The 16,078-nt window shown below is 24.8% G+C and overlaps 2 protein-coding genes across 3 annotated transcripts in view; one reads left to right on the top strand and one right to left on the bottom strand.

Moving 5' to 3' along the window:
- Positions 1 to 2,824, bottom strand: part of LOC126898439 (uncharacterized) — a 3,607-nt gene extending 783 nt beyond the window's left edge. Inside the window, exons 1-3 of one of the 2 annotated variants that reach the window (XM_050672448.1) lie at positions 2,496 to 2,824; positions 1,469 to 1,659; positions 1,295 to 1,396 (exon numbers count right to left, since the gene is read on the bottom strand). In XM_050672448.1, the coding sequence (XP_050528405.1) occupies positions 1,295 to 1,396; positions 1,469 to 1,659; positions 2,496 to 2,664 (462 nt within the window). In that variant the 5' untranslated portion in view covers positions 2,665 to 2,824. The remainder of the gene's footprint in view (positions 1 to 1,294; positions 1,397 to 1,468; positions 1,660 to 2,495) is intronic. The other variant, XM_050672447.1, reaches the window with a different exon arrangement.
- A 2,880-nt stretch (positions 2,825 to 5,704) lies between these two features.
- On the top strand, positions 5,705 to 14,163 carry LOC126898424 (N-terminal kinase-like protein). The gene is made up of 16 exons (XM_050672420.1): positions 5,705 to 5,971; positions 6,153 to 6,302; positions 6,709 to 6,834; positions 6,900 to 7,087; positions 7,158 to 7,248; positions 7,303 to 7,614; positions 8,337 to 8,460; positions 8,515 to 8,612; positions 8,734 to 8,826; positions 8,892 to 9,027; positions 9,154 to 9,345; positions 9,406 to 9,540; positions 10,626 to 10,744; positions 11,361 to 11,471; positions 13,696 to 13,774; positions 13,840 to 14,163. The coding sequence occupies exons 1-16, from the start codon at positions 5,855 to 5,857 to the stop codon at positions 13,968 to 13,970; spliced, it is 2,202 nt and encodes a 733-aa protein (XP_050528377.1). The 5' UTR covers positions 5,705 to 5,854; the 3' UTR covers positions 13,971 to 14,163.
- The last annotated feature ends 1,915 nt before the right edge of the window (positions 14,164 to 16,078 follow it).

Genomic DNA, 16,078 nt, shown 5'->3' with positions numbered 1-16,078 from the left:
ATGTATTATTTTACGGTATTAAACATTGAAATACGTATTGAGAAAAGGACAGAAGAAAACGCTATCTTTTCAATATACTTTTGAATGAGAGTGATAAGTAATAATTGCCTTATCTAATTTCTTATCATGGTATTAATGCCAAGTTTGTAATATATACACTAGGGTGGCCCTCAAAAATCGATTGTCTTTTTTTTTTACGCTACCCCTTAATTTTTTTTTAATGGTCAAAAAAATGTGCTGTGCAAAATTTGGGACCGATCCGTCAAGGTTAACCTGTGCCCCGGGCCTATTAAGTTGAGTCGAAGAGTCAAATTTAATAGAAATAACTGATCTATGTCTCATAACTTTTTTTTCTCTTAACTTAGAATAATAAAAGTAAAACTCAAGTAAAGGAAATTTTACAAGAAATTCAAAAATAATAACTTCAATGTTGTTTTCTCAATAAATAGNTAACACGGGTTAAAAAAAAAGACATTCGATTTTTGAGGGCCACCCTAGTGTATACATTACAAACTTGGCATTAATACCATGATAAGAAATTAGATAAGGCAATTATTACTTATCACTCTCATTCAAAAGTATATTGAAAAGATAGCGTTTTCTTCTGTCCTTTTCTCAATACGTATTTCAATGTTTAATACCGTAAAATAGTACATTAAAATTGAAATTTTCACAAACTTCAAAACGCTACAGAATATTTACTACTGAATATTAATAAGATATTTTTTTACTAAAATTTTTCTTAAATTCTACTCTACAAAACAGCTATCTTAGATTTATGAATGTGTTAAAACTTTCATGGATTGTTTTGTTGCTTGAAGTGCTTGAGGATATATCCATGTTTACAGTTGAGTTCTGACGTTTCGGACTCATTGCAGAGTCCATCTTCAGAGTGATGGTTGCTAGTCGGTGGCTGCAACTATACTGTATATTACAAAATAGCTATCTTAGATTTTTTTTTTACATTTTATTTAAAATTTAAAAATAATTAATATTTTTAATAAAATGTAAAAAAATTAATTATTGAGATATAGCTATAGACCTAACGTATAACTATTATTTAAAAAAAAATCAACTAAAAATATTAACTGGATCAAAAGTTATTTAAGTTGTCAGTGAGTAGTGGGCCACCCTGTATACTCAATAAACTGATCAACCTTAATTATGGAAATAGTATAGGGAGAAAAAGTACCTACCCAATTTTTCAATATTTATAATATTAATTTATTTAATTATTTTTGTGTAACTAAATAAGGTTATTAGATTAAGTTTCGAGTTTTTTTAATTTACTTACCTTAATGCCTTCTAAAAGTATTAATTGATTTTGGTCATAAAATGTTACTTCTTTCTTATTACCCTCGATTAATAAAAAATAACGAGGTTCTTTGGTTAAATCCTTTAATATGTATATAAATAGTATCAAATATTGATTTTAAATAACATTTTAAATGGATACCAATTATCTTACAGACTTATCTATAGACCATCCCACTATTATTGCTAAATTGACATCCAATGTTACTACTACATCCCCAACTCTGTACCTTAAATGTGGGGGTCTAAATTCATGAATTTCGGCGCTATTTATATTTTCATCTTCGCTTTCGTTGTCGTCTTTTATCGTGTCCGAATAATCAAATATACTCCAAAAAATAGCCCCTATGATAATTCAAATATGGCGTGAAAAAAATGATTTCATAACATTGTACTGAGCTGCATAATTTGAAATTTATACACAGGTTCATTGAAATTACACATTTATTATTGTTAAAACTTTTGTAATTAAGAGGTCTTTGTTAATTTTGGAGTGTGTGAGTCAATTTTAAGTAAAATGAGTTAGAATTAAAAATTAATAATTTATTTTTATTAATCTTTTTCAGCAACGTTAAAAAAAATTATTCTATGAAGCATATCTGCATGTCTGCGTGACTATTTTATTAAAATATTTCAAACGATTCTCCAGAAAAATAATTAAAATTGACTTACACTATTTTCGTTTTAACCCACATATTAATCTAAATGGTCTTAGGGTCGTATTTATAGTTGATTCTTACATATAAGTTTTGCTTAAGTTAGTCTTAAGCATGTTATTTAGATTGCTTAAATACAACAACTTATTCATAAAAATTACTATAAATATGGCCTTTAATCTTTGAAGGAAATTTTAATTATGTGTGAGAGTTTTCCAATTTTAACTAAACTAAAAATACTACTAATACATAATGAAAAAAAAGGACCAAATCATATTTAGCGTATAGTACTTTTAATATAATAGCTAATAACCTTATTTTGAAAAGTAAGGTTATTTCGTGTAACCATTTAAGCCCTTTACAACTGAATCACTATACAATAGTAAACTTATCGGTAAAGAGGGAAAATTTTCGATTTAATATATCATTGATATAGAAAAATTAAAATTGAATAACTAACCACTCACTTGACACCTTTTTAGCAAAACTCCGTCATTCATTATAGATTTATAAAAATTAACTTACTTGGATCTATGTAGTCCACTATGTAATCACTTAAATAGAATTCATCGGGTAAACTTTGATAAACATTGGAAAAAAATTGTATAATTTCTCGGTTATACTTCAATAAGAGTAATTGTAAAGGAACTGAAGAAAGTAAAATTGCTATTGAAATAACCTGTCTGAACTCCATTACATCACTATTTATAATTTTTATGCAATAATTATTAATATAAATAATTCTAATATTTAGATCAGTTGTAATACGAATATTTTCCAATCAACTAATATAGTAAGTAGTGGACAGTTTTTAAAAATACAATTATCTAAATACAATACATATTACTAAAGATGCTTACGTATAATATATAGGTTATGAATATTTTTAAAATATTCGACTTTACTATTCTAGAATACACACAGATGTTAAAGCATATGGCACTTGGATCATTGATTATGCCTGATTTTTATCAAATTAATATCTTTATAGAGGGGCATTGACAATTCTTACAACTTTTAATACAATTAAAATTTTTCTGTAAATTAAATTTTTTTATTTACAAATTTTTGAATTTTTGAATGTTGATATTTTTTATTATTTGTATCAGAGACTAGAACGAATCTAAAAAAAAACGGTTTTTTAACCGAAACCTTTAGATAGCCGAGAATCAGAACCCAATTGGAACCTTTAATATTAAAGATGTGTTTAAATGGTTCTAAGGAGTCGAGCAGTATTTATTCGTGTAATTTTTAACAAAGTTTTGTATTTTTGATAACTAGTGAGAATGGTAAGATTTTGGTAAGAAATAGTAAAAGCTTTAATATAGTTGGACAAAGCAAAATTTATTAACTAATCAGGAATTCTAAAATGTTTGTTGCCCACAAAATATTATATTTTTACTTCTAAAATGGAATGATTATATATAAAACTTAATAAACATAATTATTGGCTATTTGTTTACTATAGGTCTCTAAATTATTATTTAGTAATTTTGAGTACATAAATAGAAGTTAAAGTAATATTTATATTTGACAATAGACCTTTGAATCCTATATCTGCTATTTTCTGAGACTTAAATTGACTCTAAATTTAATAATTTTAATTAAATTTTAACAATTTGGATAGAACCTTTATTTTTGGAAACCGGAACCTAAAAAAATATGGTTCCAGTCTCAGATTTGTATTTAATTAAATTTTTTTTCTTCAAAATTTCTAAATAGAGTTTTTAGCTTTTTTTGTACAAAAATGATTAATGGATCAATAACGACTTTAGGACGTATAATTATAGAGTTACAAACATGTTAATACATAGAGTAGATAGTATAGGGAGTGGAGTATTCTTATACTTATTAATATATGCTTATACTTAATATAAGTATAAGTATAATATATACTAACTGCGCTACATATCCATTATATGTATTAAAATGTTTGTAACTCAATAAATATTAAAATTTTTTGTAAGGAAATCTCTAAAAAATGCTATAATGAATAAAGTAAATATTCGGACATTACATAGAAAAAATAATTTGCCTGTTACCATCGTCTTATTAGTATTGTTTAATCACAAGTTCAAACATTTATCTAATGGTGTTGATCATACATAAAGATTCGAAAGGCGAATTCAATTTCTGGTCAGTTTTCTTGACTAACTGTATAATTAAATTTTGAAGAAATGAAAGAAATAAAAAATAATTTTTATTTATTATTAAAATCAAATAATGCTTTTAATGTAGTCTAAGAATGCATAAATATAAAAAAAAATTAAACGTAATAATTTCATTGCATTTTAAAGATTTTGTAACACCACAAAATATATGAACTAACATTAGCATAGTTTTCATAAAAGCTCAAGTTCTTAAAGATGCTTTGGTAGCTCCTTAAATATACATTTTTTTAAATTTGGTATGCAAATAAATATTGATTACTTAACCTTTAATTATTAATTATAAAATTTTATTAACAATAATGTATTAATAATAATTAATAATAGGAATTTTAATAAAAAAAGAGTTACATAACATTAAGTTCTATGTGTTCGTTAATTTTTTTAACGTTTTCTATAATTTAAGTTCCCGTATGGTTTAAGGCATCATTTCAGATCACGATAGACTAGGACAAACATTTCACAATGCCACTGGATTTACGAAAACATATTTCGTAAATATCGTCTTTATAAAATATCGATAAACCTTATCACCCCTTCCAAAAGTATGCCTCTACGCCAAATGAAATCTTCGACATTTATTTTTATAAATACTTTATATATACATCTTTCACCCGCATATCCTTTTTTTTTAAATCGGACTATTTACTTTTGTTAGGAAGGGGCTCAAAATTTAAAAAATATGAGTAAAAAGTAGAACATTTTTCACTTAAGCTTTGAAAATGTTCTGAATAAAAATGAAATACTTCATACTCCGAACACATGTTAAAATAAAGTTTATATTATGTACTTATAAGTTAAAAAAAAAAATTTGCCTCAATAACTTTTATCTTCTATCTGTAAATGGCTGACGTAGTTAAAAACATACTATTTACTGAAAAGTTATGCATCAAGACCTTAAATTTTTATAGAAGTAACGAAGTATATAACTACTTTATAATTTTTTTATAAAATTTACAATATTAAATTATTGAATATCAATTTCATACTATAATTTATTATTACAATAAAACTCTAAATTACTTTTTATTCATATATTAAACTTATAAATCAAAGAATTACTAATCAGGATATGAGTTGATGATGTTTTTAGAATAATCCACCAATTTCTTAAAATTATATACCAAGTACACGTTTGCATTGAAGCGTTTTTTATGATAGAGATTTTAATCACTGTCAGATATATTATGTGTACCCCCACTGTGCTGAGTTTTTTTTTAATTCTAAATTAATGTTTATAAACCTTAGCTAATGAAATCATTATAGTTAATTCAATTTAATGTTTTATATAAATTTTTTTTAATGGCTGGATGGAGTCTAAGTTGCATTCTTCAAAAATATATTTGTTATTAATAAAATGANATGGCTGGATGGAGTCTAAGTTGCATTCTTCAAAAATATATTTGTTATTAATAAAATGAATATATATTTTTTTGATTAAACAACTGAATAGATAATATCTTATCTATTCTGTGATATAACCAACAAATATATGAAATATCCAGTAACAATAATTATTATCATTATTTCCAACAATATAATTAATAATATGTAGATGTCAATAAGAATTTTTTCTTATTTGATTAATTTATCAAGTAAATGTAACATAAATAGTATCACAATGTTTAAGATAATTGACTAAAATTTACAAATGTTTAACAAAAAAATATGAACCGAGTTGATAAAATTTAATTTATTAATTGGTATATTAAAATTATGTGGACTATATTTTCTAGAGATTCTTCGAAAGACTTTCCTTTTGAAATCATTGGATCTTTAAACTATCGATTTAATGAAAAAAGTTTATGGAAATTAAATAAAGGGAAAAAAAAGGTATTTCAAATATGTAAATTTTTTATAGTTTGAAACATTAGATGCTAGTGAATTTCTTAAAATAGTCTTAAATAATCATATTATTTAATATTCATAAAGTTATAATTTAAAAAGACATCTTTTGAATTAAATTCATTTTTTTGTCTATACTTCTATAATTTGGTTTTTTTTTTTATTATAGGGTACTAATAATGATGTGTCAATTTTCGAATTTTCAATTCATGATGATATTCCTGGAGGAGAAACACGTTCACTTCTTTCAAAATGTGGAGTTAAACACTTAAAAACTTTAAAACATCCTAATATTCTTACATTCTTAGAAAGTGTTGAAGTAAGTTAAACAAAATTGAAAAAATTATTCATTTCAATTTCAGCTTTGATTTGTAGCTGTAAAGCTATTAGTTTTGCTCTGCCATAAATTTTTTTTTTTCGTATTACTACACCATTACTCTTACTCCTACTAGACTAATTTTGCACAACATAAAAAGATCAGTAAATATATCTAGTTGAAGCTGTCATTGCCAGTTTTGAAAAATTCCCTTCAGTGCTTGTAATAAAGAAAAATAATCCAATAAATTACAGTTATCATTAAATGGTCAATGTTGATATTTATAGTTTTCCAAGAAATATAATTTATACTATTAGTTTTATTTGTTATTTTATCTATATGTTTACATACTACTATAATACAATACAATAATAATTCTATCAAATATTTATGATTGAAATTTGTGTAGGTTAAAACTTCTATATATTTAGCGACTGAGTATGTTGAACCACTGGAATCATTTATTTCATCTCAGAGTGACTTGCAAGCATTAATTATGAAGCAGTATGTTGCTTGGGGCATTTCTAATATAATAGTAACAATATTTTTATTTGAATATTTTTTAACAATTGAATAGAATTTTTATTAATTATTTATTAGGAAGGTTTAAAATTTTTGAATTTTGAAGCAAAATTATGTCATAACAAAGTTTGTATTTGGTCAATTTTTGTTAATAAAGCTGGACAATGGAAGTTAGGTGAAATGGAATGTATGAACACAGTTGATAATTCTCCTCCGCCTTTTATTTTGGACTTATACCGGGTTCCTGGAAATCGGCAATCACCCTTGTAAGATTTCGTTATTTTTTATTTTCGTTTATTTTAAAATAGTTCATTAGTATTGCTTGGTATTTTTTAGTTCTATTGATGTATGGGGTTTAGGTGTTCTTATTTGGGAAATTTTTAATGGACCTTTATCACATCAGTCTGATTTAAAGGATACAACTAAAGTAAAAAAAATATAATATTTTTATTTTTATTATTTTAATATATTTGTATTTTAGATTCCAAAAGAGGTCATAAAAATTTATTCAAAACTGATAGCAATAGAACCTATGGGTCGTCCATCATATGATAACATTATAAAAGTACTTCAAGACCAAGGGTATTTTGGCAATGATTTAGAAAAAACCATGACTGCTTTAAATCAATATCATTTATTAGATGATATAAATAGAGCATCATTACTAGAGAAATTACCCAGTATGCTAGAAAATTTTCCAAAAAATATTGCCCAATTTAATGTACTTCCAAACCTTCTTGAAATGTTTAAATATGTTAAAGAGCAAAAAGTTATATTTCCTTCAATGTTAAAGGTAATTTCATATTACAATAGATCAATTTTACTTATTTGCATAAGTAGTGTTAAGAATTCTTAACACATATATTTTTATAAAATTGTAATTAATAGAATTCTCAGGTAAACTAAAATAGCTACAATTCTAATGTCCTTGCTAAAACATACATTAAAAAACAAAAATATTAAGTAACAATCCTTTTGGTAATAGTAAGTTACTGATTGAAAAATCCCAGATACTTCACTAATCATAATAATTTATTATTATTTTATTCAATGTAGCATTTTTTAAATGATTCTATAGTTTCAAAATATTAATATTCTATAAAATATTTTAGTCAATAATTTTATTTTTTTATTTATAGGATACAAATTTAATAATAGTTTATATTTGTAATTTTATCTGTCTATGTACATTTATATATCTTATTTATAAATGTTAATGATAGTCATATAATCAAAGAATTTGTAATTCTAATAATCTAATAATTCTAATAATCTAATAATTCTAATAAATAATTGACAACTTAAGATAACATTAGTGAAAATCCAAAAATAACTGTAGAAGTTATAAAACCATTTTTTGTTAATATTTCGATAAATTATAAATGTTTTTTTAAAATTGTAATTGTTATTAATGAGTGTAGATTTATTTTGGTTTTATTGTTTATTTAATAGAGATACTAATATAATTCTGTGCTTCAAATTATATTTATTTTTTTATATTTAATTTTCTTTTAGTTAAGTATAATGCTTGAAGATCTAGAGTTCGAAGAAAAAATAGTACCATGCATAATTAAATTATATGAATCTAATGATCGTTCTACTAGAGTTATGTTATTGAATCATATTGAACTTTATGCTAGTAAGATAATTAATTTTAATTTAATTATTTCTTTATATTGAAAATAAATTTTAGGTCGATTAAAATCTGATGTCCTAAATACAAATATATTTCCATTATTAGTAAGTGGATTAGCAGATGCAAGTCCTACTATTAGAGAGCTAACTGTTAGAGTAAGTATTTGATAACATTGGTATAATTTTCGGTTAACAAATGTTTAAATATATATTGTTTTAATACTACAATAATAAATTTTAGAGTAACTATATTTTTGTTTCCTTTTTCTTTTTTTAGAGCATGATCCACATTGCTTCAAAATTGAATCACAATAATTTAAATGTTGAATTAATGAGACACTTTGCAAGATTACAAATGAAAGATGACCAAGTATAAATATTTTATTGTAGTACATTTTAATAATATTATTAAACTGAAATTAAAATATACTTTAGGGTAGTATAAGAACCAATACTACTGTATGTTTAGGAAAAATTGCTCAACATTTGGATCCAAAAATTAGGAGCAAAATACTTGCATCTGCATTTTCTCGAGCACTTAAAGATCCTTTTCCTCCATCTAGAATAGCAGGTTATAAAATAAAGTTGTTATAGTTACTATATTTAATTTTTTTTATAAATATATTCTTGGTAACAATGGCCATTAGCTATTTAATTTTTATAATTATCTTTGTATTTTATTCTTTTTCTCTACTAGGTGTATCGGCATTTTCTGCAACACAACAATATTATCCTCTAATTGAGGTATCTAGTCGTGTATTGCCAACATTATGTCTTATTACGTTAGATCCCGAGAAAAATGTGAGGGACATAGTTTTTCAAACAATCAAAGGATTTTTGGGTAAACTTGAAAATGTTTCAGAAGATGAAAGGCTTAAAGAAAAAATTGGTATAGTTTTAATAGTGTAATATTTATAAACTGTAAATAGTAATAAATATGATCAAACAGATGAAGAAATTTCTACAAATACAGTTCCTGCAGTTTCTTCGTGGGCTGGTTGGGCTGTAAACACTGTTACATCCAAGTTTTATTTAGCTTCTAAAAATCTCCAAAAAGATGATAAACTATCTGAACATCCCAAAGGTAACCAACATGTTTTTATCATATTTAAGGGAATATTTCATATTTTTGTGTTTTTGATACTACTACAAATTTATATATCGAGTTGCGAGTGTAAAGAGCTATATATGGAAAATTATAATATTTAACATTTTGGTATAATTCAATATAATTTATCATTCTATATTTAAATGTATTAACAACCTTAAATAAAATTTAACTTAAGTTTAATATAAATGTTAAATACAAAAACACAATTCAAATCTTTGAAGCATTTAATCTCAAAATGTCTTTTTGTGAAATACAGTTTCCTTAGATTCATAGTATAATATATTCATTATAATTATTAATAGAAGAGGAATATGCTTTAGGTAAATTTTACTATAGGTATTATTATCTTTACACTTGTTACTTATATTGTTAAATTTCCAATCAACAGAATATATTATGAATGATATAATTTGGGATCTATAATTTTTTTCCATATATTGTATACTCTGAATTATATAGCGTAGTATCAACCCATTTGGAATTGCATCTGAATTATAAAAACAAGTATTCAATTGCTTATCTTAGGCTATTATCTTATTAACAGATGATTCTAACAATTTATTAACTTATTTTTTGGAATCAGTATTATTTATTAAAGAGCTTTTTTTTTAGTGAGAACATTAAAATTAAATTTTGTATTCATTATATTATATCATATTCTGCTTTTAAGAATTTTATTTATCAAATATCTAGTTATTTAGAGCTCTATCACATAAATTTTTACTTGAGTTTAATTTATTATTAGACTTAAAATTAAATTACAAAAATAAAATGAATAATATTGTCATCTTGTTGTAGAAATTCATTAATGGTGGTTTGTAGTATAGTATACAATTATATGAAAATTATATATTACAGTTGTGTAAATGATAAATTTTGTAAATGAAACATTTTCAAAATTTTATAATATAATAATGATATATTTGTACACTCAATATAACATAAACCAAAATATCCATTAATCACTGTAGAAAGATCCACACAAAGCTATTAATTTATTTTATTCTTTAAATGTTTAATAATTTAAATTTATTAATGACAAAACATTTTAATTCTAGGAAATTCTAGTAGTTTAGGAAATGGTCAGAGTAAGATTTCAAATAATTTACTGTCAAGTAAAACTAATAAGGTGGAAACTGCGATAATAGAAAAACAGACAGAAAATATGCAAATGCAGGTATTACAATAATTTAATTACTAGTGAATTTCGTTAATCCAGCGGTTTATTGGACCATATAGTATCAGACTACCTAAAATGTTGGATTACCAGAAATTATTTGTATGCTCTTCTTTCTTAGTTGATTAAAACAAAGTTTTACTATCCCTATATATATTACAATCAAATTAATCTATTAACAACAGTAAAAATAGGAAAACCCTATGGATCCCCAGAATATGTTTCTTTGTATAATAATATTAATGATAAGGACTTTTGATGATCAAAAAAGTGCTGAAATATTATTAAACTTGTTATCAAGATTCACCTGTATATTACTGCTTACGTGCCAAAAAATTCAAGTTTTAAAATTGATTAAATAACATTATATGCATAACCACCTCATACAAATGTTAAACTTTCAAACAAATAGTATAAAATATGATTTTAATGTAGTCTAAGAATGCAAAAACATTATTTTTTTTTAATTACTACTAAATTTTGATTGTATCAAAAGTTATAGGAATTGTCATATAGATAGACCTGTTCTATTTTGTATATGTATTATAATAATTACTGTTTGAGACATAGTTAAGAAATTGATCTATATAAGTTCTCATGCTATATTATATTACAGGTGAACGATGATGATAGTTTTCACGGAAACACTAGCCTATCCAATAGTTGGGATGATAACTCTGGATGGGATGTTGGAGATGATTGGGAAAGTATTGGTGCTAATAGTTTGGTAAATATATCTTATGATTCCCTTCTAAAAAATAAATGTTTCAAAATAACATAGATTTTATTTTATTTTTTAACAACAATGATTATTTTTGTTTACATATGGTAAACCAATATAAAAATTATTCAGCTAATGGCTTTGCTACCTAAGCTCAAACTTAAAAATCATGATTATATGAATATTTACTTTAAATTTTTTTAAACAGTTTATTTATATAACAATGTTTGATTCAAGTTTGACAAAGGAGAACACAATGCAAGTGAAATGAAATCAGTGACAATAAGCGAGGACGTGATAGAAGAGGTGGAAAGTTTTTAGTAATTAGGATCAGTTGTGCAAAAAAATGGTGGTATTAACAAGGATTTAAGACAAAGGATTAAGTGCAGGTGGTTGAACTGGAGAGAAATGTCTGGTTTGTTATGTGATTAGAGAATTCCAATGACGATGAAAGGTAAATTCTATAAGACTGTAGTGAGGCCAGCTATGCCTCACTAAACCAAACCCAACCCAACCCAACCTATCGGATTCAAAATGATGGGCGGTTGACAAGATAATGGAGCAGAAATAAGAATGCATAAATGGATGAGTGGAGTAACTAGAAAAGATAGGATAAGGAATGAACATATAAGAGGGATTATAGGTATAGCTTCAATCGTAGATAAGATAAGAAAAAATAGACTTAAAAAGTTTAATGGTCATGTTATGAGGAGAGAAGAATTGGAAGTTGTAAGAATAATTATAGAAATGAATGTTGAAGGAAGAACATAAAAGAGATGAGAAAATGTTATTGAATGCAATATGAGGACATTTGATGTGAGCTTAGATGATGTAGGAGATCGTGTCAAGTGGAAGTTTTGGATAAGGGTGGCCAACACCAAGTAGTTCAGATTAAGGCAAGGAAAAAAAAAGAACATTAATATACAAAAATTAATTTAATCAAGTAATAATTCTAAAAATTAAGTTGAATAAATTAGTTTTTCTTACGAGTCTATTTTAAATATTCCTGTGTTAAAATGTAAAATATCTAAAAAAATATACATTAGAAAAAAAAAATGTCTTAGGAGTATATATTTAAAAAATAAAATTGTTTTAATTCATTCACTTACAAATAGTCAGTTTTAAATAAAAAAAACGTCGAAATTTACTGATATAAATGTCGTAATTTCATAAGGATGTACGGAGAACAAGGGATTTTTTTTTTAATATCCGAGGGAAATTTCTTCAACTAGATATAATTTGTGATTTTTTTAATGTGTTTTTGAAAAAATTGGTCAATTATAACTTGAGAGAAATGAGAGACAGACATATTAGAAAACACACACATGATAGTTAAATTAATATCTTCTTAATTTCGCATCAATGCTAAAAAAGAAAAAATGTTGTTCTATATTTAAGAAACTTTAAATTACTTGAAGAAATGGAGTAACTGGCATACTTTTAATGTGGTAGCATCTCATGAATCCTTTTGAATCACCAGTTATAATATTCTACAAAACAAATTATAATGCAAGTCAGTACCGAATTTTTAGGGGTTATAGGAAATATCTGTAGTAATCGTGCATCGGATTGAAAATAGAATGTTATGTCAATTAATGAATTAGCAAGTGTCAGGGCCCATTGTATGCGCATAGTATACAAATATTTTCTAAAACTTAAAATAATTATAAAACTACACAGAAAAAAAATTGTCAGAATATCTATATAATCGGTTAATATAGTGAATAAATAAGGGCGCGGTGGTCACACTAGTTGTTGACAAAACTCTAGTGTTCACCTCCGCTGTAGGTGAACAGATGGGTGACCATGCATGCGCTTCTACGATAGCGAAAAAGCACCATGTTCTCAGTGTAGAAAGCAACGGAAAACCACTGCACTTAAAATTTCCCCAGGATATACTAATGGTATTAACCAACGGTTGTAAAAAAAAAAAAAAAAAAAGTGAATATATAGACTGAAATTAAAACAGTTAGAATAATTAAATATTCGGTTAACCCTATCATTTATATAGTTTTTATTAGAGTTGTTTTCAAATTTTTACACATCAAACTTTTTATTCAATATAGTGTACAAAACATTTTAAAATAAATTATCAAATAAAACAAAAAAAAATTTATGAATATTCATTAGGTCTTATAACTTAAATTAAGATAATTAATTAAATAAAACTTTAAATGCTTTAATGTCTATTATTTGTCTAGTATTTTATTTTTATTTATAAAATTTCCAGCGATCTGAAAAAAATAAGGATGATTTTAGTTGGGACAATCAAGATTTAGTAAAGTTTGAACTTTCTCCAAACAACACAAGTAGTGTTTATTAAGTTTGGTATTTTCAAAAAGAATTTTTATAATTAATTGTAAAATTTTTGTAGAATCTATAGAAGATACTACAAGAGAAGAAGTGCGTAAAAAACGAGAAGATAGAAAGCAAGAACGTTTAAAACAGATAGAATTAAAAAGAAGTAATAAACAATCGCTTAAATTGGGTGCTAAAAAGTTGTAATTACATTACATTGAAACTATTATTTTAATATTTTTGTTACATATATATATATATATATATTATTTGGCTCATTTTGTTTTCCTATGACAAAACTTATAATTTGTAAAATTATTTAAAATGTATCTCATAATATTCGTTTAATGCAAGTTTATATATATTTTTTATTTTTTTTTTTTTAGCTTTCAAAAGTTTATATATATACTCATAAACTTAGTTTTAACTCAGTTAGCTATTAATTTAAATATCTGATATATCAGAAATTATGAATATTAGATCAAAAATATATTTAGATTTTTGGAAACCATTATGGACTCTTATTAATTTAATACATTAAAATAAATAATTGTTGTACCAATATTTTGTTATATATTATTTAAATTTAGTTTATATGTTTTTTTATCTTTAAATTAATTTCTAAATGCTAATTCACAACTATTTTATACTTCGCAATGTGTGTAAAATAAAATTGTAATTTTATTTGAAGTAGTCAATTATTTTTTGTAACTGATAGAGAAATTGCACAATGGCACACAAGGGCCAAACTGATGTCAATCAGAAAGCTTGATTTTTTTTCATTTGTTTTCGTCTGAGTAAACTATCTGTTTCCATATAGTCTGTGCTATTATATGGGTAAAAATAGAATTTGATCAGATTTCACGATGGATGCTACAGGCTATCTTAGTGACAGTAGAATGGGAGGGATTTTATAAAATTTAATTAATAGATTGTTCAATTAAAATAGGTAAACCCAGCAAAGGGGGGTCGCGGCACAATGGTGACGTGGCATAGTTGGATCAAGTATAATGATATCTGACAATGATTAAAATCACTATTAAAAAACGCTTCGATGCAAATCTTTAGATAGTGTTTAATTTTAAAAAATTGGTGGATTATTCCAAAAGCTACATGATCTGCTATTTCCTTATTTATCTCCTGATTAAGATAAAGTATGTCGAATGAAAAAGGGATATAAATATTATTTCTCATAAAAAAATTGAGTTGATTCAAAGTTATAGCATTATAAAGTTAAAAATGTAAAAAATGAAATTGAGATTTTTCACACAAAAATAGCATTTGGTACCCATTTTCACCATGAAGACAAAATGAAATCCAATCTTTTTTTTCCATAATAAAGTACATTACATTAGCTTCAATTTAAGATATATATATAAAAGTGTCAGACTTACCGGAACATTTTCGAAAGTTAAGTTGAAAATATTAATTTTTTGTGAAAAAGTTGTCATTTTAAATCCCCCTCTGTGGGCAAGGAAAGGGTCACATATAAAAAAAAATATATCAAATAATAGTTAAAGACATCATGCATCCATAAAAAAAAGAATTATATTGATCCATACATCTTTCAAAAAGTTATAGCATTATAAAGTTAAAAATATAAAAAAGAATTTTTTTACAAAAATCGTATTTTTTTTATCCACTTTGATGAAAATATACCAAATGATAGGTAAGGACATCAAGCATCTATAAAAAAAAAATTATATTCATATGTTAATTTTTGAAAAAGTTACGGCATTTTTTAGTAAAAAAAATTTCGAAAATTAGCGATTTTTAAATTTGTAATTTTTTTGGAGGTTTCCCCCATTTACGGGGAACGAGGGAAATTTTTTCAATTTTTGAGGGTAATGACTTCGACTAGATACGATTTGTGATCTTTTGACGTATCGTTGAAAGAAATCCGTTCGGTGATAGCTGAGAAAAAGTGGTAACAGATACAAAAAAAACATCATAGTAAAACCAATACCTTCTCAGCTTCGCATCGAAGCTAAAATTGTCAGAATAACCATGTAATCGAATAATATAGTGAATATATAGACTGAAATTAAAACAGTTAGAATTATTAAATATTATGTTAACCCTATTAAAAATTTTTTTAAAAAAATAATTTTGATTAAAAAAATAATAACAAAGCAATGTTGAGTTGAGACATTTATTTAGATTAGTATTAATTGATATCTGCCAATGATTCTAATCACTGTCTTAAAACACTTTGATGCGTCCTAAAAAAAAATTGAATATTTCACTGAAAGTTAAATGATTATCATTTTTAGAGTACGGTAACTCATAGAAGACAAGTCGACGGAAAATTTTTT

Source organism: Daktulosphaira vitifoliae, unplaced genomic scaffold (genome assembly GCF_025091365.1).
Source record: "Daktulosphaira vitifoliae isolate Bord-2020 unplaced genomic scaffold, ASM2509136v1 Scaffold_2, whole genome shotgun sequence".
Taxonomy (NCBI): domain Eukaryota; kingdom Metazoa; phylum Arthropoda; class Insecta; order Hemiptera; family Phylloxeridae; genus Daktulosphaira; species Daktulosphaira vitifoliae.
The sequence above is the reverse complement of the archived record's forward strand: the minus strand, read 5'-3'. Positions and strand labels throughout refer to the sequence as shown.

Bases quoted from the DNA above. Each gene is read 5' to 3' on its own strand.
- LOC126898424 (XM_050672420.1), top strand. From the start codon at position 5,855: ATGTGGACTATATTTTCTAGAGATTCTTCGAAAGACTTTCCTTTTGAA. The intron at 7,088-7,157 runs GTAAGATTTCGT...GGTATTTTTTAG, and splicing joins GGAAATCGGCAATCACCCTT to TTCTATTGATGTATGGGGTT. The intron at 8,461-8,514 runs GTAAGATAATTA...AATAAATTTTAG, and splicing joins TCATATTGAACTTTATGCTA to GTCGATTAAAATCTGATGTC.